Here is a 24706-nt window from a genome sequence, read left to right as displayed (position 1 = left end):
AGTAAAAGAGTTTAGAGGTAACACGAGAATATCTTAAACGGTTCTGTTTAATATATATTAAATAGGTGTGGACTAACCCTGGATTTCTGAAACCTAAATCCCGTTTATAACATTTTGTTTTTTTTTCAAAGATCATGACAGGGATGAAAATATGTTTTATGGGATTGTGCTTCAGAAACCAACGGTTAGACAGTTAACGGATTTAAAAGCTTAGTATTGTTAATATTTAGAAAGATAATTTCCGCTTTCTCTTTTTGAACACAATAAAACAATTTAAAACTGAGAAGTTTTTTTAGAAATGATAATACTTCATGACAAGCGAAATGCATTTTGGTGAATACAAACCAGTTTCAGTTGACCGAAACTTTAATTTTGAGAGGAACAGGAAAGTCCTGCAGGTTGGGGTCAATGACCTGATACACTCGGTTTACTGCTTTCTTATGATTTTTTTTTATTTGGGACGTTCTGAGACTTTATTTTGTTATTTGTTCGATTGTTTAAAACCAGCATTTTTAGAAATTTGCAGCTATCGTCCAGACTATTATCTTCGAGTTTATATGTTGAATTTTCACTAAATCTTACTAATATTATAAATGCAAATATTTGGATGGATTGATGTTTGTTTGAATGTATCTCTAGAACAACTGAACGGATCTTGATTTAATTTGGCATACATATAGAACATAATCTAGAAGAACACGTAGGCTGCTAATTATGTTTTTTTTTTTAATTCCGCGCGGATGGAGACGCGGACGCGACCACATGTAAAAATAATATTGGAAGCTAATCCTGCCCAAACTTATGCAGATTACATCGTACATACAATTAACAAGTTTGGTAAAAAGAAACAGTCATTTTTGTAGGTACCGGATACGTTTTTGAGATGCTGTGACTCATTATTACTCATATGATTACATACGTTCATCTTATGAACCTGAGAGAATAAAATGCGCAGGTTAGTAAAAATAACATTCAAAAAATTATTACTAATACTATAAATACGAATGTTTGGATGGATTGATGTCTTAAAAACTGCTGAATTAATCTCGATTAAATTTGGCATAGATGACATGGTCTGGAAGTTTGGTTTGACAACTAGTAAGATAATAAATAGTAGAAAAGTATTCAAATCGAGAAATATTTGATAAATGTTTTATGATTTTTATTTTATATATTATTAAAAAAAAACCGCAACATAACGTCAATAACCGGGTCATTTTACAGTTAAATATTAACTTGAGAAGTTCTTGTATTGTATTAGAGATCAAGGAACAATAAAATTGCTACGTCATTGCATTGGTACAAACATATTAAAATTTAGACCGTACTTTGTTTTTTTTATAAGATAAGGGGCCAAACGAGCGGCGGGAACACCGAGGTAATCAACGACACCAATGGACATCTGCAACACGAGAGGAACTGCAGATGCGTTGCCAGCCTTTAGTAAATTGAAAACAATACAAAGATTGATTAACAAATGAGTTAATTAATATTCAACAATCTTACTAATATTATAAATGAGAATGTTTAGATGTATAAATGGATGTTTGAAGGTATCTACAGAACGGCTTAACGAATCTCGATGAAATTTGGTATACATAAAGAACATAGTCTGGAAGAACACATAGGCTACTAATTGTTTTTATAATTCCGCGCTATACTTAATAAAGGTAAAGTTATGTTTGTAATATTTCTATATTTTTGTTTAAAAGTCTTAAGACTACGTAAATGCTTTCCTGACTATTCCATTTCTGCTCATGAATATTTTATATATTTGCTATTAAAAGCCTATCAGTGCTTAGATGCGACAAACTTAACAGTGATTATTTCAACGCATAGAATATTAAATTTGCTAGTCAGCCAGTGCAGATATAGTTTGCGATGACGTGAGCGAGTGAATGACCTGTCGCTGACCGAATGGTGAAGTGTTACCATAGTCTGAACTGCTTTTTTAATAAAAATTTAAATTAAAAACCTATAACACAAAGGTTCCTAGAATAGCTTGACAATACATTCATATCTACTATTATTTACTAGACAACAAAAATTATGTCGAATTCGATTTACTTGATTACCACGAACTCATAACCTCAAATATGCAAATAAAGGTGTCGCTCGCGTGTTCTTCTGTGCGGAATTAAATAAAAACTTAATTAGTTAGCCTATGTGTTCTTCCAGAGTATTTTCCACGTCTATGTCAAATTTAAGCGAGATTTATGCGGCCGTTTTGGAGACACCTTCTAACAAACATCCATAACCGCACTTATAATGTTAGTAAGATTTTGTGTTGTTCTTTATTTGGTAACACTATCAACTTAACGCTGAGAAATATCCAGATGCGAAACAAGAGCTTTTATGTTTATTGCGTTGTGCTTCGTTTTTAAATTACGCTTGCAACAGTTCATTGGTCGTCGAATGGTTGTTACGGTACACGAATACGGTGGTTTTTACAATAATTTATAACGATAAATCGATATGATCCGTTGCAAGTAACAAAGGAGCAAATTTTTTACATAATTTTCATATATTTTTACGTCGGTTAAAATTAATAATTTACATACGTCTTTTATTTCAGTTAATTTAAGTATGTTATTAAAAATTTCCATATGCTTTTATTTCCATAATATTCTAATTGGCATTGGAACTAAAAGTACGTACCTTTCAGATCAATTTATCAACAGAAGGTAGCTCCGATTTTAATTCATAGACTTAAACAAGCTTAATTTAGGATTAACAAATTATTTCATATCGAGATTATATTATTTAATGTGTTAAAAGTGCCGATTTGTGATTTTACATTTTGTTGGATTAAAAAATTTACGTAAATTATTAAAGACAAAAAACTAACAAAAAAGGGTCTTGACAGACAGACGGACGGACAACAAAGTGATCTTATACGGGTTCCGTTTTTTTTCCTATGAGGTACGGAACCCTAAAAAAGCATTACTAAAGTATCGATTTTATTAATATTCTTATATACAAGTATACGTGACCTTGTCGTGGCGATCAGTGACTGGCTTGAATCTGACACACTGGTTTGGAATGAGCGACAGCGACAGGGTGACTTATCGTGGATTTCTAAGACCAAAACGTCTGTATTAAACTTATCTCCTTGTCATTATCTTTGACAAAACAGAGAAAATAATATATTTTAAACTAGGATTTTGGTTTCAGAAACCTAAAATATATTACGAGTTGTAGATTAGGTTGTCCAGTCTTACATTAAGCAAGGTTTAATTAGTTTTCTTTAAAATTGTAAAAACTATTCTAAAAATCGTTGAAATCTTTGTAAATGTGACTTATTTTTTTTGACTTAATTTAAGTTATTTTTTTATAAAGATTGGTTTGCCTTTTAAGCGATACCTTGAAGTTTATTTTATTAAAATATAGTAGATTTATGTAATAACATTAAGTTACGATAACATAAACCGGACAATTTCGCAAACACCAGTCTCCCAACATTCGATATTTTTGACAAACAACAAATTCTTGTTCACCTTGAATGATAAAATTTATTGGAGTGACCATTCACGCGGCTGGAACTCATCACTAATGGAATATCTAATAAAGAACTATCTAATATTATTTAGAAATATTCATATTTAGAATTATTATCTAGGAAATTACCAAGGCTTACTTCGGCAATCGTAATCTCTCAATATATGACGAAATTCCCTTTCTAAAATTTATAATTATAGTAATCCGCAGTCATGATATCAAAATATAGTATACTAACTAAAACCCTTGACTCCAACCGCGTTGAATTGAAAAAAAAAACTTAATTAACCTATGTATTCTTCCAGACTATGTTTTACATATGAGCAAAATTTCATCAAAATCCTTTGAGCCGTTCCGGAAATACCTTCAAACATCTATCCATCTAAACTTTCGCATTTATAATATTAGTACGATTTAATTAACAACTAGTTTATTGCCACTTTTCTTCAGTGTCAATATAAAAATTAAATAGAAAACAATCTCTCAATAGAGAGTAACTTGTCTGTAAATTCTAGCGTAATGCACACATGTTTCCAATGACCAAAACGTGTTAAACATTCTAAGACTTAGGGCCTTTCAACAAGCGTCTATCACCATCTCAAAGGCCTTCAACGCATCTGCGGTTCCTCTTGTATTGCAGATGTCCACCTCGGTGTTCCCGCTGTTCGTTTGCCCAATTCCCTAATTAAAAAAGTTAGGGTAATCATAGATTAGTATTGTTGCATGAGGTGAATTTAAACAACTCTTTGGGGTTTTATTAATTACATTAATTCTTTTTTACTCGTGTTCCATTATTTTTTTCTTTGTATTAATCGGAAGACTTAGAAATGTAGACATAAGTACGTATGGTTTAATGGACGAAAGTAGTAAACACGCGTTTGTAGACACACAAGAAAGTCTCATTAGACGCTTACATTCAGTAAACTTCAAGTTAAATGTGATTTTCTAATCTCAACCATGGGAGTGGTACTTTATGTATTGTGTAAAAGACTATACGTGTGATTATGAGATTATAAATATCGTTTGACATTATAAATTGACGAAAAATTATGAAATAAAGTGATACTAATATGACAATCACCTTGAGAGGCCGGACAACGTATCTGCAATTCCTCTGGTATGCAATGTCCATAGGAGTCAATGATTTTTCCGTGTTCCATTTCCTCGTTTGCCCGTTTTTCAAAAGTCGTCAAATTCTCTAAGTCAAAGTATTTCGTGATTGGTTACATTACACTAAGGAATGCTTAATAAGCCATTTACAACTCTGAGTATAAGTGACGAATTCTAAAGCAAATAAGTCAATTAATACAGACTAATTGCAAAGAAACAAGCTTTCTCGAATTAGCCATAACAAGATGATAACTATTTTTAATTATATATTTATAAACTTGTCTAGCAAAATTTTCGATCTAGAGTTAATCATAATTCAAGACAGGTTTAAACCAGTTTATTCAGAACAGTTGTATAACATCTTTAAAACCTGACTGAACATTGATTTTGTGGTGAAAGTGTCGACATGTGTTACGAGATAATGAACATTCAATGGGGTGTGTAATGGAACAGGTAAAGATTGGCCCGAACTTGTTTTTGACAGCAATTAAGTTCATCAAATAATTCTCAATTAAATCTATGAGATTTAGCATCTATTGTAAAAAAGCAAAGTACATTAACAAACATCTAAATGTAACTATATTATAAATACATAATCTTATATATAAAATTCTCGTGTCACAATTTTCGTTCTCATACTCCTCCGAAACGGCATGACCGATTCTCATGAAATTTTGTGAGCATATTGAGTAGTTCTCAGAATCGGCCAAATCAGGAATAAACGAATTATACTATTTACGATCGGGTTACAACCATAGGGCGAAAAAAACAAGCTAATGTGAATTAAAGAGAGACAGAGAGAGAATATGTAAAATGAGAAAGGAAATAAACTCATTCAATAGATGAAATACGAGACTAACATAATATCTATGTCAGTATACTTTGAGCTGACCTGAACAGTTCATGCACCAGTTACTGCTTATGACGTTGTAGATATTCAATACTGGCTGTCGCCCGCGACTCCATCCGCGCGGAATTAAAAAAAAAATCGTAGTCAATGTATTCTTCCATTCTTTTAGACATTATTAGTTAGAATCCTTTGGCGCGAATGGCGCATTTTCATTACATAGTCAAGTGTCAGATTTAGTGAGGGGACATAAATGTCGACATTTTAGTAAAGCTAAAGTTGCTCTAGTACACCGGCACAATGTTGAATTTTCTTCCTAACTTCTAACAAACATTCATACATCTAAACTTCGCATTTATAATATTTGCAAGAAAGTAGAAATTAGCAAGATTAAGATGTCTAATAATGGAGCTAAAGCTCCAATAGTCTTATGGTTAAAGGACCTGATATCCAACCACATGGTGTTTGTGAGATTCGTATCACGCAAGCCTAGAAGCTTAGTTCGAACGCTTACAAGCAATATTAGTAAATTCTTAAATTATCTGCTACTATTTAATTAAAATAGATGATACAGGCTATTCTACTTTTCATGATTAATTTGAATAGTTAATTCATTAAAAAATACTAGAAACTATGTTGACCGTGAAAACTTGTTCTCATACAATGTGCATAACTTTCCAAAACCTGTTTATTTTCTTTTTGTGTTCCGTATTTCCTACATATTTCTCAAAAAATTTCACTTTTTAAATGAAACTACTCAAACGTATAAGTTCTTTATACAAATTCAAAAATATTGATTACTGGCTGTCGCCTACGATTCCGTTATAGCGGATTTAAAAAAAAAACAAGAAATTAGTAGCCTTTGTATTTTCAGACTATGTTTTCCAAATTTAATCGAGATCCGTTGAGCCGTTCTGGAGATACCTTTTAACAAACATCCATCTATGCATACATCCAAACATTCGCATTTATAATATTAGTAATATTACAGCTCTACAACTACATGAAGGGCTCCATATATATAAGTATCAAAATAATATACATTTAAATTTCTACTAGTTGTATTTAAACATATTCAAATAGTTGAATCGTGTTCTATTCGTGCTGGCTATCGTAGACTGACAAAAAGGCCACTCTATGAGTGCATAGCTATTATATTTCTACTACCTGACACCATGAGTAATAGACCGGAAACGGCTACCTGCACCCGAGCATAACAACTAACCTCTCCAAGAGACAGTAGGATTAAATGGAATAATAAATATAGACATAGGGATGTCCTTTGATTCGGTTATTTTTTTATCGATGAATCAAAATGAAAGTTAAAAATTGTCCACCAAGTGTTCTAAGTTGTTTTATTAAAAAAAAACATATGTAGTAAATTATATAGTACTACTATTATGTAATAAATTAAACGCTTTAGTTAAAGGCATCAATTAACAGATAATAGCGAAAGAGATATTTAAATTGCAGTTGAGGCACTATAAATAAGAGGTTAGTCCTAAAATGTTATATATTTTTTAATTGTTTTTATTGTGAATAAATTTCTTTGACTCTTTTCTCATGTAGAAAATTACACTAAAAAGTCTTAATGCGTGAATATCGATTATTTTACATCGATAAAATTACTATAGTGATGCCCCACCCTAGTGGCACATGAAATTGGACATATCATCTGGTTGCTATCTCATGCTTCAAATTAACATTGGTAATATGAGACACCAGTAGTTCAATACGGATGTAAATTATTAAACATGCATTTGTGCTTTTGTACTTAAACTAATTTAATTGCTTAAAGATTTTTTACTCGTCCATTGTAGTCGTCACCAATCGTCTCTGCTAAGATTCCGTGTCAGTGTACCTAACTCACCAGGCGAGTTAACTTACCTGTAAAAAATCGAATTGACATTAAAAGTGTTAACCAAATCATGAAAGATGATAGTCGCTTCGTTTTAGCCAACTAATATAAAACATTGTTTTCTTGCTTACATTCAAGCACGCGTTCAAAAATTAGTTGAACAGCAATGAAAGCGGTTCGTGAGTCGCCTGTTAAGTTAATAAACTTGACAATGAACATTTACTTTCAAATTCTGACCTCTTATTGTATTATCTAAACGTCTGACTCATGTTTATACAAAATGGCGGAGAAGGTAGTAATCGGGATATACTAGTTTTGCATTTGTTTAATTTTTGTATGGATAAAGATATTTAGCTACGAATGATAATCTTTCTTACGTTAGAGAATTAACCGTTGGTTTTCAAAACTAAAATCTCCGTTTAACATGTATTGTTATCTGTGTGTTGTCAAAGACAGGGGCTATCATATATTTATATAGAGTTTTTGGTCTCGGAAACCAATGGTAAATCTCTCAATGGAGATGGAGATTTTCATTTCATTTCGTAAAAATTTAGATCGATCCTCACCGATACTATAGACCTTTTTATACTAATTCTACACTAAGGAACTTACTAATATAATAAATGCGAATGTTTGGATGCATGGATGGATGTTTGTTAGAAGGTATTTCCCACACGTCAACGTGGGTGTCACTGAAATTTAGCATAGCTATAAAACATAGTCTGGAAGAACACATAGGTTATTAATCAAGTTTTTTAAATCCCCGCGGATAGAGTCACAGTCGACAGTTAGTATTGTAATCTCATAGTAATAAAACGAATAAAGGATACGTTCAAATTTAACCTACAATTACTAGCGCCAAATGATGTTAAAACAGGTTTCAAATTGAATAAATTTATTTGTACTTTAATTTCAGTCACTTCAACCACGAAATCGTGACTGTCAATAAAGAATCAATTGATAATTTAATATCCAATCATTTTGTTACTTGAATACATTATTTGACTGGAACATATGGTAAAGGAAAAGAAGGTATATTTGGCAGGAAATGGTATGTTCAGTAAAGGTAAATATTCAATAAAGTAAGCAACTTATCTGCAACTTATAAGTCTACTTATTTTAGATATCTATGGCCACATCGCTATTTAGGCGACATTAAGTGCTCGCTTAATCGTTTGGCACCTATTTGTATAATATTACTTGCATTTGCCCACGACTTCGTCTGACTGGAATTGAAACAAATCTAGCTATAAACTTTAGTCTATGTTGACCGGGGATTGTATAGCTTCCCAACAGTGAAAGAATTTTTGAAATCGGCTTAGTATTTCCGGATCCTATACAACGCAAACAATGAAACCATTCCTCTTTATAATGTTTAAAAGTGTTAATCTTATTTGTACAGCAAATAAGATATGTACAAACTACACCTTACCATTGCAGATTAATTAAAAAGAAATATTATTCCGCAGATGATAATTGGTTTTCCCATGACTTTTATATCAAAATGGTTGTTAATAATACGCCAATCGACTATAGGAATATTTAAATTTTTGACATTTAAAATATTAAACAAGCAATTTATATTCAAGTTGACTTTGTAAAAATAAAATGAATGGAAAAAATAACAGAATATAGTAAGGAATGCCTATAACAAGAGTAGTTGAGTCTTGAAAGTATAGAATTTAATTGGTGGAAATAAAAAAACTATTAGGATTTTTACAAAACTAATTTAAAAATTAAATAGAAACCAATACTTATAAAAAAAAATTCAAAACGAGATTGACTATTAAATTAGAAATTATAAAGTTCTAGGACAAGTTGTCTATAATCTCTGTCTGTCCCACTCGATACTAGCGTAATATCTTTATAAAAAGACACAACAAAAAGGGGGCACTATAAATCAAAGTGTAAATAAAAAAGCAGCGCATTAGAAACTCGTAAATAATCGCAAATATGGTAGCTTGTCATGCCAATCTTAATCTACTTTTCCACTAAGATTCTAGCCGCTAACATCTGCTGTCTGTGGACAGTCGCGGGGACATGAATGAAATTGACTGTACTATTACGATAATATTGACATCCCTTTCATTTTCCTTAAAAAAACAAAGACACAATTATGTTTGTATACAATTGTCACTTTAAACTTTAAGATTTCGTTGGTTTTAGAAGTTGCGGTCGGTCAGTACTTTAGTGGAAAAGGGGTGTTAGTAAGTCCATCCGTCGCATGTGATCGCTTGAATGGAAATTTAGATCACACTTGGAAAGCCGATCTTGACTCGAAGGTTGGCTTGTGTAATTTACAGATTGAGAACGTTATTCACCATTTATAGACCATTTGTGTCGAATGTTTGAAAAAAAAACTTAATCAAGTTCTATCTTAGACTTTTAATGTAGGTAGTTGAAGGTTACGCAGTTGATTCTAATGACTGTTTTTAAGGTAATTCATTCAGCAAGAACACATTGATAAACTATTAATAGACGGATATAACTCAAATTCTCTGAACGTTCTTCTTCTTCTTCTTCTTGCTCTACAGCCCTTTGTGGGCCTTGGCTTGGTCCAGCAACTTTTTCCACCTCGGTCTATCTCTGGCCACGGACTTCCAGTTTGCTATGCCTCTCTGAACGTTACAAATACCTTTATATGAACCCCTTTAAGAATAATTAACGTATAAAGGTTCATTTAGACACAAACCGGAATCGTACGAAAAACGCTCGGCAGCCGCTTCAGAGCGAGACAAACGTATTGTTCCTTTACGTTTGTCTCGCTCTGAAGCGATTCCGTATTGAGTCGAAATGACCCTTTACAGTTCATAGTATTAATAACAATAACCATTGTTTAGTACAAATATATGATAAGACATGTTTTATAAATAGGTGAATCAGTTTGTGTATATTACGGAATACGGAATAATCCATTGAATAATATAATAATAATAATAAGATAATTATGATTAATACATCACAAGAGATGTTTTTAATCCTTATTTGTTTATTTTATTTTGAATTATTTTATACAAATAAGTAATGTAACATCTCTAAATAGCTGTTTTTATTTTGCTATACAGACTCAGAAGCTTGGTTCTATTGTTCTTCCCTTGAAATCGATGTTAGTTTTATCATTGAATTATACGAGATTCAATATTCTTTCTCAAAGACAATTTTATCTATATCTTGTTTCAAACATTTTATTAGTCACACTTTGAATCGTTAGAAGTATTAAAAAGGAACATCCTATATGCGGCCTTGACAGCGTGACTTTTGGTAAATGTCGGGATCAAATATAATTTGAAAGGCCGTGTCGATTATATATGTAATAGTAATATACACGTTAATATATAACATTAGTTAAAACTGCGCGTTCGTATTGTTTCCTTGGAAATTTAGAGGTCGATTTCAATATGAGAGGTCTGAGTAAACTGGGTAGTTTATTCACAAAAAGAATTATTACATTAAATCAGCATATTGGTCACGTAATTGTATACATTTTGTATGGAATTTCAAGGTTGTTACGCCTTGACAGTTGGACACAACAAGATCTATGTCAATGTCGTACTAGCAATTAGTTGTTTATTTACTATTCCTTCCTCTAGATGTTGAAATATACATTATTATGTTATTCATATATTCTTGATATATGAGCTAGCTATCGCCTGTGACTTCGTCCGCATAGAATTAAAGGGACAAAAACATAGGTGGGGTTAGGTTAGATGCGTTCTTCCAGACTATGTTCTACAACTGTGCAGATACCTTTGGACAAACATCCATCTAAACATTCGCATGTATATTAGCGTTATAATGCTTATTTTACATTTAAATGCTACTAAAAACAATGACAACCTCCTTCGTTCAATAAATGTGAATCACCTCAAAAAGATATGATATTCATTGTAATATTTCGATGTCTCATCATATCACATTCTAAACTGATATATAAACACGGCTAAACACTCACGTATAGGTGGCGGCACCGACTAGTTTCGAGCCCATCGTGGGCCCTTCATCGTGATGACGGGCTCGAAACTAGTCGGTGCCGCCACCCATACGTTAGTGTTTAGCCGTGTTTATATATCAGTTTAGTATAATGTCTCACGAAAGTTTGAATAATTTAATGTCACATTCTGTCTTTAGCTGTACAGAGGGGGAACGCTGCCAGTATCTTCGGGACCTTGCCTAAAGGGACTCCTTTTATTAACATATTTTAGTTAATTATTCGGTTTTTTTTTTAATTTTATTTTATATCATAGGTTTAAGAGTTTATGTATTCATAGAAATAAGGATGTTATTTTCTGTCTTTGAAAGGTCAGAATATCTTTGATTTTATTATAGAAATTTTATCTACGACAATTAGACACGGCGTTTTGTTACGCTTGTTTTTAATAGTGAATACCAAGTACTGATGCTATTTCAGTGAAAGTGTGCCTATTACAGTCGACAAAAAAGGTTTAAATGGGTCTTGGATGGTTTAATTACTACTATATTAAAAATCTATAATCTATTTATCGAAGAAAACTTTTTCTATCCTTTGTTCTTTCCATCTATCTTTCTTTATATGTAACATGATACGCAACTCTTGCAAGTTACTTATGGATAGTCCGACAATACGTGAATACTTTTAAAATTGTGTACCATACTAACTAATGCCTGCGACTTCAAAAAGCGACTTAAGCGTCAATAGCCTAATGGTTAAGGATACGGATTTCCGATCACGAGTCCGAGGGTTCGAATCCCGACATTCGACTATTGTCGTGAACCATATCCTAGCACAAGCATAGAGCTTATTTGGAATGGTAAAAGAAAAATTAGTAATTTTACAAAAAAATACTAAGATTTAAAAAAAACGTAATTAGTAGCCTATATGTTCTTCCAGACTATGTTATACGTATGCCAAATTTCATCGAGATCTGTTGAACCATTCTGGAGATACCTTCTAAGACACATCCATCCATGGAACTTTCGCATTTATAGTACGAGTATTAACATTCTAAAAGATGATATTTATAGCTGACAATGATACAATTATTTTTTCAATTGACTATCACCTAATGCTTTTTAAGGTATTATAGAATTATATTCGTGGTATTTTGTAATTACGTAATTGTGAACACGGCCTTATTTACATCAATGGACAGACACAGACTGCTGTTTAACATACTATATGTTAATGCCCTCGATCTATTGTTGAATGTTGTATGTTGAAACAATTACACTCATCTGTAAGTTCCCATTGGCGAAAAACTTGTATGGAAACATATCGCCATCTCTTTCATTTTATTATAAAGCAACAGAGATAGCAATAATTAAATACATAGTAAGCAAAACTATAACATATTAATAGTCTAGCTGTCACCAAAAACACCATCCGCGCGGAGTTAAAAAAAATAATTAGTAGGCTATGTATTCTTCCAGACTATGTTCTACATCTATGTCAAATTACTGACACACTCGGAGTCGCCAAATGGTCACTAAAGAATCATAATAGTGGAGATTTACAAGAGAAATTTACACTAAGGTCAAAAAACTGTGTAGCAATAACACGCTTAAATAAAATATAATAATTAAGAATTTCATTTGAAAAAACGTAAACAACTTTTTTTATTCATACATAAAACGTAGTAAGATAATTGCTACGTATATTACACGAACTAGAAGATGTAAAAAGCGTTTTGTTGCGCGTAAGAATTCATTAGAAAATCAATTCGTCTCGACACTTAAAAGGGGAAAGTGATAGCGTCTAACGCGCCAATATTTTGTAATGAACGATGGATAAATTAACGGCCGATGTATCGAGATATTGGATCAAACCTTGAAATCGTTCGGAAAAATAATTTAATCGCTTGTATGAAATCAAGTATTAAATATTTCTGAATCTAAACACAGATCACTTTACGATCTCTTGTAATCTTGTTCAATTTAAATTAAGAATATCACAGATAATAAAAAAAAATTGAAAATCGATTTTAAACGTAAGACGACATAGCATGCCTAAATCATTCGGTTCCATAGAATATTGGGCAATAGAATCTGCGTTTATAATTTGTGACCAAAAATGTAACTGATTGCAGTAAGTAGTTGTTGCAATATTGATTACGCTCTAAAAATCAAATTAAAGCCCTTGAAGAATTATGAATTAAGATTCACTTAAGGTACACTTACATTGGCCCGCGCCGAACGCACCGTACTCACGGATTACACGGATTTGCTTGATGCGATGCGTGGCGCGTATGGACGCAGCGCTATGTCATACAAAGCAAGTGCCCAGATGTATTATAGTGGAAATCTCCTTTGCTACTAATTTTATCACTAAAGGTTTTTTTCAGTAGTTAAATATATGTAAAAATTGTTTGGGAATTAATTTGGATTGATTTTTTAATGCATAATGTATCAACAAATCAATATTAATTTTATCAACACACTGGCTGAAAATAAATAAACACTAAAACTAGTAAAATTAAGAAAAAAAATAATGCCTAATTTATTATCTTTTAACCAATCATTTGTTGTATAACCAAAGTGCAAATAACAGTATTACACGGTTCAAAAACTTGTCGATTGTCAATATTGGGGACATTACTAAATCAGGTCAGATGCGATCATAGCGTCAATTGTTACGTCCGGAAGAAATTTATTGACCAGTAATCGAATTGAATCAAAAGATAATCGATTTAAAAAAAAAACGTTGGAAACGATTGTACTGAAAAGAGTATAGGTCTAGTAGAACTAATAATAGGCTTGAGTATCGTTGATAGTGGAGTTTTTTTTTAATTTGCAAATTTTTTATTTTATAAAATGTGTGTTTCGAAACGATTATTTAATAGTGATATTTTTCAAGTTACATACATAAGTACACGCCCCGAGTGATTATATTATGTATTTAAATTTATACATAGCTTCATAAATAATGGAAAAATACTGTTAGGAATAATACTTCAAATACTAATTTCGACGTATGAAGTTTTATCACATTATACATAACAATTTGAATAAATTAAAATCCATTCTATTAAGTAAAAATACTTTACTTTCTCTTTCACTTGTTTTTTTATGTAAAAAGTAAAAGTATTTAAGATTAGATTCATATTAGATAAGTTTTAGTCATAAAAAATCATTGTAAATTTCACAAAATCAAACCCATAAAAGTATATACGAGTAATTACCAAAGACTACAAAATCTAGAGAAATATAGAATGACTAAATTAAACAAGTTTTGCGAACGTGACTTATTACTGTCAATCTTCAAATTGACACATAACCTATATTTAAAAAAAATAAAGAATCCAATAACAACCGCGTTTGACACAGTTTTTTTCCCTCAATTACACAATTTTTTTAACAAATCATGGCTTTTGTTTAAGCAATAGATACCTTCTATACACACTTTGTGCGTACGCGTTTAAAATTTTACGATAAAATGAATGAGGTCGTTTTGAACTGACCTTACGTAACAATGTACTTAGTTATTACGTGCCTAATAACTTTACGTAATATGTATGCATTGAAATATGTTTTTAACCTATTTATCTTATTGAAATATTACGAGTTGTTTGACTTTATTCAAAATAGCTTTGTAGAAGAAAATAAGCAAGGCATAGTTAATAGTTACTGGTTAGCGATGTTAAAAGGCATCGAATAGTGATATTTTTAAATTAATCATTCTGTTTACTAATATCGCTTTAAATGTTTGGAATCTTTCACTCCTGAGTATCTACGTACACTTGTAGGTACTGACTTACTCCCATGAATAAAGACAGAAGAAGCTAATATGCATTTTATAATGATATTTATTGCATAATATGATGTACAAAAAACATTCCATTGCTTAGTTGAACATATCTAATCTATAAATTCTATTTGCAGGTGTAAACATCGTGAAGAAGCGAACGTGCTCGCAGAGCGGACTGTTGACCCAGACTGGAACTGTCACCGGAACCATTATGCCTTATAAATCAATCAGAATCTGAAGCGGCGGACCTGCGTCGGTCGCATCGTAAGCGGAACCACCGTTAACTAATTATGCGGATTTATTAATCGACAAAACATGATGGAAGAGGTGACGACACGCCCCAGTCTCGAATACATCCCCTCTCTGCCCCAAAAAGAGAAACAGAGAGGATCGACAACTTTTACGCAGATAACGAGCGAAGATGCCCCTCTCAGAGTGAACGCGTATAGTGCGAGTGACGGCCGGTCTAACATGGACTCGTTGAGTTCGATGCACTCGCTTGTCCTTAATTCTAAGTCCCCATCGGCAACGGTATTCATAGCGGCGACCCAACCAGAGCGACCCGCGAACACGGACGGCTCAGACGCTCTCTCCGGCGCCGGCCCACACGTGGTCACGATCAGAATCAACACGGACGCCGACAAACCGAAAGCGCCAAAGATTTCTAGCGTGCATCTCAAGAGCGATGTAGACTTCGAAACGTACAAAGTCAGTGAGACGAAGAAGAATAATAGTTTAGTCAGATTAAACGTCGACGATAATCGACCGAAGATCTTAGATAGCGAAGAACAAACAAAGATGGACAAGGCGCCCTATATTTATTGCAATTCATATATTAATTCTAACAATACGATCATGTCAAGCGGTCAATGCTCTCCGAGCGATACCCTAGATTCGGGTACATGCAGCGATCTAGACGGTACGCCGCCGCCGCTCCCAAAAAAGAAGACATCGAAATCGTCTTCAAAAAAAGCCGTATCCGTCACAATGATAAGCTCCGCGAGAAACATTAGTGAACTAGATTTCGAAGACAATGATTCGAATATATCTTGCGATTCGCTGAATAGCAGCGAGTTCAACGGTAGCATGCACGCAGACGAAGGCCACGGCGACGATACGGGCAAAAAGGAAAAGAAACAAACCCCCGAGCCGCCAAGCGCGCCGCTTCTACCGACGTTTATAAATAAAGCGAGCAACAAAAACGGTAGCTTTCTACCGCAAGGCTTGCTACAAGATATTAGAGACCATTCGGCGAAACTCAATACGGTCGAAACTGAAAGTGACTCGAGCGACCAAACGCAAGAGGAAGCGAGCCGGAATATTAATGAAAATGCTAATGTATCGAAAGAAAGTGCGCAGCTAACGTCGTTCCGATTAGTTTCACAGTTGAACGAGTCGAGAAACAATAGCGTCGCGGAGTCATCACCTGCTCATTTTGAAAATAAGACGCCTTTGATCAAAGAGACGACTTACGAAGACAGAAAGAAAGAGGAGAGAATGAAGCAGGAACGCATTTGCTACAGTAGTCATTACTTCGATACGGACAAGTTTTACGATTTTCATCTTAACGAGAAGCAGTTCGATGATGTGCCGGTCAAGAGTGCTAGTGTCGATAAAAGTGTCAGTGAGGATATCACAGAACAGGAATACTTTGCGGGAGTGAAGGATTATAAAAGTGAGGAGCCTACTTCGACTATTCGGAGCTCTAAAGGAACGATACGCGGCGTCAAGAACCGCGTGCGAGCTGGTATCGCAACTTTCCTACAGATGCAGAGCGCAACAAAGGTAATTTGCACTATTTTTTTTTTCATTAAATCTCAGTTAAATTTTGTGTCAACTAACTCGTTATACACGCGCTGATTTTAGAGGTCATTGTTAAACGTATTTGAAAGTGCTTCGCGCCTGCACGTTGCCCGTTATTACAATTCTCGCTTTTAATGTTCGATATAAATTGCGCGTGAAAATAATTTTAATGTTCTATAGAACCTAAGCACTTACTATCCTTAACTTAACCTTACTAGCTCAACTTATTCCAAAAAATAAACAATTATTAATATTAGAAGTAGAGGTTACGTTGTTTGTATAAATTTGAAAGTTCTTTTCTAGCTGATTCAGAGATTACAAATTTCCATTTGGCAAGTTACATACATTTCTCTTTTTGTAAATCCATTGGCATGCGTATATTTGCTTGTTGGTTACGGGATTTCCTTTATAGCCTTTTATCACAATCAAAGCTGGTCAATAAACTTTGTGATTGCTTGTAACGTAATTGAAATTTCCTATTATCGATAAAATATTTAGTATAAAATTAATAAAGCTATAAAATAAAGTTCAATTAAACGGTTCGTCTCGCCAGGAGAGAGCAAACTACCAAGGGTCAGAGAGAAAGGAATTGAAACTGTAAAGTCCGCCTTTCTGTTGTTTAAGTAAAACCGAAATACTTTACCAAGTTCTCCTATTAATTGGATACCCGTAGTATTCGCCTTGCATCGTTCATTGAATTTTTTCTTTATGTTATGAATCAGATGTCGCCCGCCACTCCGTCCACGCAATATTAAAATAAACTTAATCAGGAGCCTATGTGTTCTTCCAGACTATGTTCTATATTTATGCCAAATTTCTGAGAGATCCATGCAGCCGTTCTAGAGATACTTTCCATCCATCCAGCCATCTATGCATCTATATAAACTTTCGCATTAATAAAAATTAAAATCGATATTAAATAATTTACTTCAATATAGTGGTAATTTTGAATGCAGTATAGTTGACATAAATTTTATTATAACATATATATTTTTAACTAAAATAAATTATATTTACATTCTTACAGTTGACATAAATTGTATTTCATATTTACTGTATTTATCAGACGATATTCCAACAAATGAAAACGTTGTCAGATGTGAAAATGAGCAACGTATAATTAAAAAGATTGTAGATGTTCCGCTTTTTTCTTAATCGTACGCAATAATTATAGTAAAATTGTCACTTCCATTTACGGTGATATCTCATGCAACGCGGTGTCGGAAGCATCAGTTTTCTAAGCATTCAAACAAGAAACCGTAGTGTTGTGAAAGTGTTGCTTCTTGACAATAAAACAACAACTATGTGTGAATATTAAAACAGCTAATAAAACGATTGAATGACGGAATCTGTAGTTCTTACGTCGTGTAGGAGATATGTCAAATTGTTATTCAACAACCCTAATGTTTCCTTCCAACAATATATAGTTACAATCTTTAACTCGAGATTAATTGTAAATTAAGTGCGTCCTCCGATCACACAACCACTTACTATCAAGTGTTTGTCTCAATCACTAGTTTATCTTAATACTTCTTACTGATATTAAAATGGGAATGTTTAGATGGATGGATGCTTGTTTGAAGGTATACGAAACGGCTCAATGAATTTGGCAAGGATGTAGAACATAGTATGAAAGAACACATAGGTTTCTACATTTTTTTTAAAACCGCAAATAGATGTTGGCCGATTCTCAGACCTAATCAATATGCTCACAAAATTTCATGAAAATCGGTCAAGCCGTTTCGGAGGAGTATGGGAACGAAAATTGTGACACGAGAATTTTATATATAAGATATTAATATCCTGTACACATTATCTCTTAAAATTGTCAATAAGCGACCACGTTTTGTAACTCTCTACCTCTCAAATGACTGTTCGTCTCAGTTTTGTCTTATAAGTGTTGTGTTTTTATATCGTCGGCACATAGATAGATAAAAAATAATTTATTAAAACTAATAATACATTTATACAGCATAATGAAAACATGAACACAATTCCGATATCTAGTTAACTATTTACTGATGACATTTTGTTTAATAATATTCGATTTATTGAAGCGTGTAACTTCGTTAATGCGATCGCACGCGATGACAGAGTTTCTATCACGATTATAAGAATAAACAGACATAAATTATCATTATGTACAATACTAATGCTTTATTTTTAACCAGACAACCCAATGGGTGTTCAAATAACATGTAAATTTAACCTACCTACATAAGATTACTCTCTATATCAGTCTTTCCCAAAGTGGGCGATAACGCCCCCTTGTTGGCGCTGCAGGTCTCAAGTTGCGGGTTATAGTAAAAGTTTTGTTTAGAATTCTCCGTTAATATACATATATAGATCACAATCATTAATTAATTTAATTTGAAGTTATAGTGGTTTTTAAATATGTGAAAATATGGGGGCGCTAATAAAATATTTATTGTTAAAGTGGGCAGTAGACAAAATAAGTTTGGGAACCACTGCTCTATATATCAAATTGGTACTAGCGCAAGACTTTGACTTTAAACGGAGGCCTAAATTTAGTTTCCCTTCCTTCTCTTAAAAGAAAAAGATGGATGGTGGAATTGGATTTAACTGAGGAAGGGATTCATGGAAAGGGTATATATCCTTTTTTTGTGCGTAGGCAACGCATATGCGATTACTAATGTCTATGGGCAGCGGTCGCTTCGCTATTTCAATTCAGGTGGCCGTTTGTTCGTTTACCACCAAATAATATAAAAAAGAAACACTGATAATGAGTCATACAACACATACGTATATTGGTTTAGTATTTTTTCTATGACAAAAGTGGGTACTTTATAAACTCTCGCCTGATCGGACGTGTGGTTCCGCGCGGGGCGCAGTCGATGGTAATTCATTAGTGGTCGCGCATTTCTTAAGTGCGAGAACATTAATGCATAAATTCGCTATATTTAATTTGCGGTTTAATTGCGTTGTGGAAACTATTAAATAACTATGTTAGATATTAATCCGAGAGACGCGAGTGTAGTACAAATACGTAATGCAACAGGAATAGTATCGCGTTTAGAATTTAACCTTGAATTGACTTTCAAATTGACACAGTGATCAACGAGCGTTAGTACCAGCGTCGAGTAGGTAAGTCATTGCATTGTTTTTGTTTAATGCAGTATTGTGCGGCACTGGAAAAAAGGTTCTTTAAATATGTTTATAGCTTCTTTTCCTCTTTTTTATATCATAATGGCAAACGAGCGAGCGGACACCTGAAATAGCCTAGCGACCGTTGCCCATAGACATTAGGAATTGCATACGCGTGGCCTTACCTTTAATCGACGGAGGATGAACAGAAAGAGACTATTTTCCTTTCCCATGTATCCTCCCAACCGGAAAATCCACTTCCACTTCCCATCCTTTCCTTAAAACAAAAAGGATGGAAAATGATAATGGACTAAAATTAGGCATCCGTGGTGTACACTCATAGGACGAAACGCGGAATTACTTCCACGTCATGCCTGTCTTCTGTGTGGTCGTGGTATTGCATCGGGTGAAGCGGCTCATTCGTGAGATGTTTAAAAGAATTTTCTTATGCAGTGAACCAATTTAAAACAGTGGATTTATCAACGTCGATTTATATTCTATTTGAAAACATCCTCTGTTCAACATACAAAGAACATTCCAACATTCGTTATAAATAAGGCACGGAGAGTGAAACCCGTTGTCAACTCGTCGATCTTCCGTATTCTTTTATAAATCAACCTTGGTTTGAAACCTTCTCTTGGCTAGGACATTCACTTATTTGTTCAACGTTCAATATATTTAAGACAATATGTTAGTTACAGTTTTTTAATACATATTTTGGTACCGAATTATGACCGTCTAACATGATAATGCATTTCATTTAAAGTCAATAAATTTTCAATAAAGAGACAGAAGAATTTTGTAACATGGATATATTGATTACTTTTGCAGCACTGACAAAATTGTTGCCTTGACTTTTCGCGGATTACTTTTTATTCAACCGCTCTTTAAATACAAAATATTTATTCGCACGAACTATAATAAGTTTAATAACTCTGTTCTGAAATAAGTGACTTTCGCATACTATTTAGTGTTACTAATATTAATATTATAAATATGTTTAAATGGATGGATGTTTGTATGAAGGTTTTTCTTGATAGGCTAGAAGAACACATAAGTCACTAATTAAGTCTTTTTCATTCCTCGCGGGCGGAGTCGTTGGCGACAAATTGTTTCTTATAATGTTAATAATCAGATCACAATTTGACAATGCGTTTTTGTACAAGTTTACTTGCATTGAAAACATAAGCAAAGAGTTAACATTTTGAGAATTGATAATCGTAATCAAATCGAACCGATGATTCGATTCAATAGACTGTAGACGATTAGACATTATGAACATACTCGTTTTTGTTGTTAATATGAAGTGATTACGTTATTTTTAATAGTGTTAACATTTTGAAGCTTGATAATCATAACATCATATTGAATCGAACCGATGATTCGATTCAATAGAGTAGACAATTAGGCATGTTATGAACATACTCGTTTTTGTTATTAATAGGAAGTGATTACGTTGTTATGTTGGCCACACTTCCTTAACAGAACAATTGTCACAACACAGACTATATAAAGTACAACATATTGACAATAACACTGTAATGGCTACGGAAAGAGTTACTTTCACCGTCTTTATAATTACGTACCATTTCTTTGCGCTACTCCGTAATAGGAGTGGGTAATTTTAACAATGCTTCGTACTATTGTCGGTTTGATTGTGTTTTAAATGTGTTTTTGCACATTATGAATAATAAGTTTGCTTGAAATTTTATACTTACGCCTATTACACGTGTTAGATTTGACTTTTTAAAAAGTTTTAGTTTTTTTTGTCTTCAAAACTGTTTATGAATACTAAAATAATCCATCGATTGATTAACTCGTCATTGTTTGATGTAAACAATCGCAGGTTGAATATGGTGAATAGGCAACTAAAATACAATAGCCTCTTTTTAATTCACCTTGCTTGTGTTACGTGACGTTTTGTAATTAGTGTCTTTAACGTACTTGAATGTATTAAGTAAAAGGTAACACCTTGACAATGCGGTATTAGATACGTGATAGTTTTATTACGCTAATAACCGTTATTATTTTGTTGATTTAAACTTGTTGTTGGCTCAGGGGTTAAGGTTAAGCAATTGACTTACAATCTGCAGAACATGGGTTCGAATCCCGCCATGTACCAGGGTGATTTTAGATTTACATATGTACATTTATCCGACGTTCTTACGGTGAAGGAAAACATCGTGATGCAACCTGCACATATCTGCGAAGAAATTTAAAGATATGTGTGATGTCAACACGCACTGGGCCAGCGTGGTTGACTATGGCCTAGTTAGTTTAGGGTAGGCTCCGAGCCTCAATGGGCACGTATAGTAAGCTGGTGATGATGAAACTCGTTGTTAAGCTAATTTAACCGTGGCTTTGACTACAACATCTGCGGATAATAATTCTATCGGCAATGAAAACCAACGGATTTCTATCTTTTCATTGGTTGATTTAGAAACAAATGAATTACTATTTTATACATTGGAATGCAATATCTTTAGTTTCCTAAAGAATGCAGTCTGAACATATCTGTATAGTCAAAGTTGTATTAACTTAAACTCAATGTTATGTTTGTTTTATGTTTTATAATATTGCAACAAAGAACGCGGAAAATTACCAAAAGGGATTTTACATTAAGATTATTAAAATAGGAAATACTACATTTTAATGTAAGGACTACGATTGTTACATCCTTTTAAATTATCTTGTGCTTGCAAATATAAATAGTTGTCTAAATGTGACCGTTAAGAAATATGGATATAATTTTTTTGGGTTTTTAATTATTTAAAAAAAAATCATTCAATTTTAGAACAAGGATTAAAGTTAAGGAAAAATGAATATGGAATTGTCTCAATTTCTTTTGTTTTTTTTTATTTATTTTCAAAAATCCATTCAAAATTCGAACTGGGATTAAAATTAAGAAAAAATAGATATGAAATTGTCTTTATTTTTTTTGTTTTTTTTGTCCAAAAAATCATTCAAAATTAGAACTAAGATTAAAGTGTCTGAAAAGTATCTTCTTGTATTATTTTATTTTTAATTTTTTTTTCTATTAAAAAGCTAGTTTTTAACTAGAAATCTCCGAAGTAAAATATGTTTTCTCATAGACTTACTTATGCCATCTTGAGGCAATTACCAGCGTCTGAGTTACCTAACGTAATGACTACGGATACGTCGCAACTGTTCCATATTGCTCGTAATTTTTCATTAGTTATGCATTTACTACCAAAAATTGTATTTTTTAACTTGAATTTTAGCTTGAGTGTCAATATTTATAACTTTTATATATTATAAATTAACTATGTGAGTATTAATTTTACAAATCGATAAAAAAGTTAACAAGTTTAGGTTATAAGTAAATCGTTCAACATTTCTTACTAAAATTATAAATGCGATTGTTTGTTTAAAAGTGTCTAGGGAACGGTTGTATAGAGCTCTTTGAAATTTTCATAGATGTAGAACATAATCTGGAAGAACATAGGCTGCTCATTATGGTTTTATTTAATTCCTCGCGGACGGAGTCGCGGGGGACAGCTAGTAACTAATAATAAACTAGTAGTTTACTAATATTAATCGATAGTAGAATACTTTGCATTAAGCTTAATCAAACATCTTTTCAAGTAAAGATGATTAACACATCTTTGTCATAAGCTGTATGAGCTATTTAGTACAACTAGAGGTCGCCTACGACTCTGTCAACGCGGAATTTTTTTTTTTTTTTTTATAAGAGAAGGGGGCAAACGAGCGGCGGGAACACCAAGGTGATCATCGACACCCATGGACATCTGCAACACCAGAGGAACTGTAGATGCGTTGCCGGCCTTTAAGGAAATGGTATGCTCGCTTCTTGAAGGTCCCTAAGTCGTATTGGTTTGGAAATACCGCCGAGGACAGACCGTTCCACAACGCGACTGTGCGAGGCAAGAAATTGCGCGAGAATCGCACCGTTGTGGAACGCCAGCCATCCAGGTGGTGTGGATGGAACTTGGCGGTCTGTCGTGTCGTCCGATTACGGAACTCGGCGGCAGGAATCGTTCCAAACAATTCTTCGGAACACTCCCCATGGTAAATGCGGTAAAAAATGCAGAGGGAACTAACGTCCCTCCGCAAGGCCAGGGAATCAAGCCGATCGGTAAGACCTCGGTCGTTGACGATTCGAGTCGCTCTCCGTTGTATGCGGTCAAATGGAAGAAGCTGGTACTGGGGTGCTCCTGCCCAGAGGTGCGAGCAGTACTCCATATGGGGCCGCACTTGCGCCTTATAAAGTTGTAGGCGGTGGCCCGGCTGGAAATACTGCTTCGCCCTACTGAGCACACCCAGCTTTTTGGAAGCCAGCTTGGCCTTGTCTTCCAAGTGACCGCGAAACTGAACGTCACTCGATATGTCGCTTTTGTTTGTGCAAATAGACCTTAAATGTATAAAAGAAAATGTATGGATAGTTAGATAAAAGGCATGATCAAGAGCAAGCAAGCTTGTTATAGATTCTAATTATTGATTTTTTGGAGTTAAATGATATCAAGAAATTCTCTGGCTGTTGCTGCGATAGTACGGACTCTCTAAGTACTCTCGTAGTTCGTTAACTTAAACCCTATAAGAAAGCTTATCTTCTATGAAAATCTGATTTAACACTCGAGAGAGACAAATCGCATAGATTTATATATGAAATCTGGTGAAAACTATAACATTGCATTACTAATTCCTGCACATGCCTTTCTAGGTGCCAGTGCCTGCCAGCCGGGAGAAGTTGGGGGATGGGGTAGCAAGCACCCCCTGTTTTCGC

At 33.6% G+C, this 24706-nt stretch overlaps 1 protein-coding gene across 1 annotated transcript in view; it reads left to right on the top strand.

Annotated features, from left to right (window-relative positions):
* LOC106120766 (glutaredoxin domain-containing cysteine-rich protein CG31559) overlaps positions 1-24706 on the top strand; it is a 58169-nt gene that overhangs the window by 6951 nt on the left and 26512 nt on the right. Inside the window, exon 2 of the mRNA XM_013316190.1 lies at positions 15168-16818. Within this exon, the coding sequence (XP_013171644.1) occupies positions 15349-16818 (1470 nt within the window). The 5' untranslated portion in view covers positions 15168-15348. The remainder of the gene's footprint in view (positions 1-15167; positions 16819-24706) is intronic.

The sequence above is a fragment of the Papilio xuthus genome, unplaced genomic scaffold, assembly GCF_000836235.2.
Source record: "Papilio xuthus unplaced genomic scaffold, Pxut_1.1 DF826949.1, whole genome shotgun sequence".
Lineage (NCBI taxonomy): Eukaryota > Metazoa > Arthropoda > Insecta > Lepidoptera > Papilionidae > Papilio > Papilio xuthus.
This window is presented reverse-complemented; position numbering and strand designations above follow the sequence as displayed.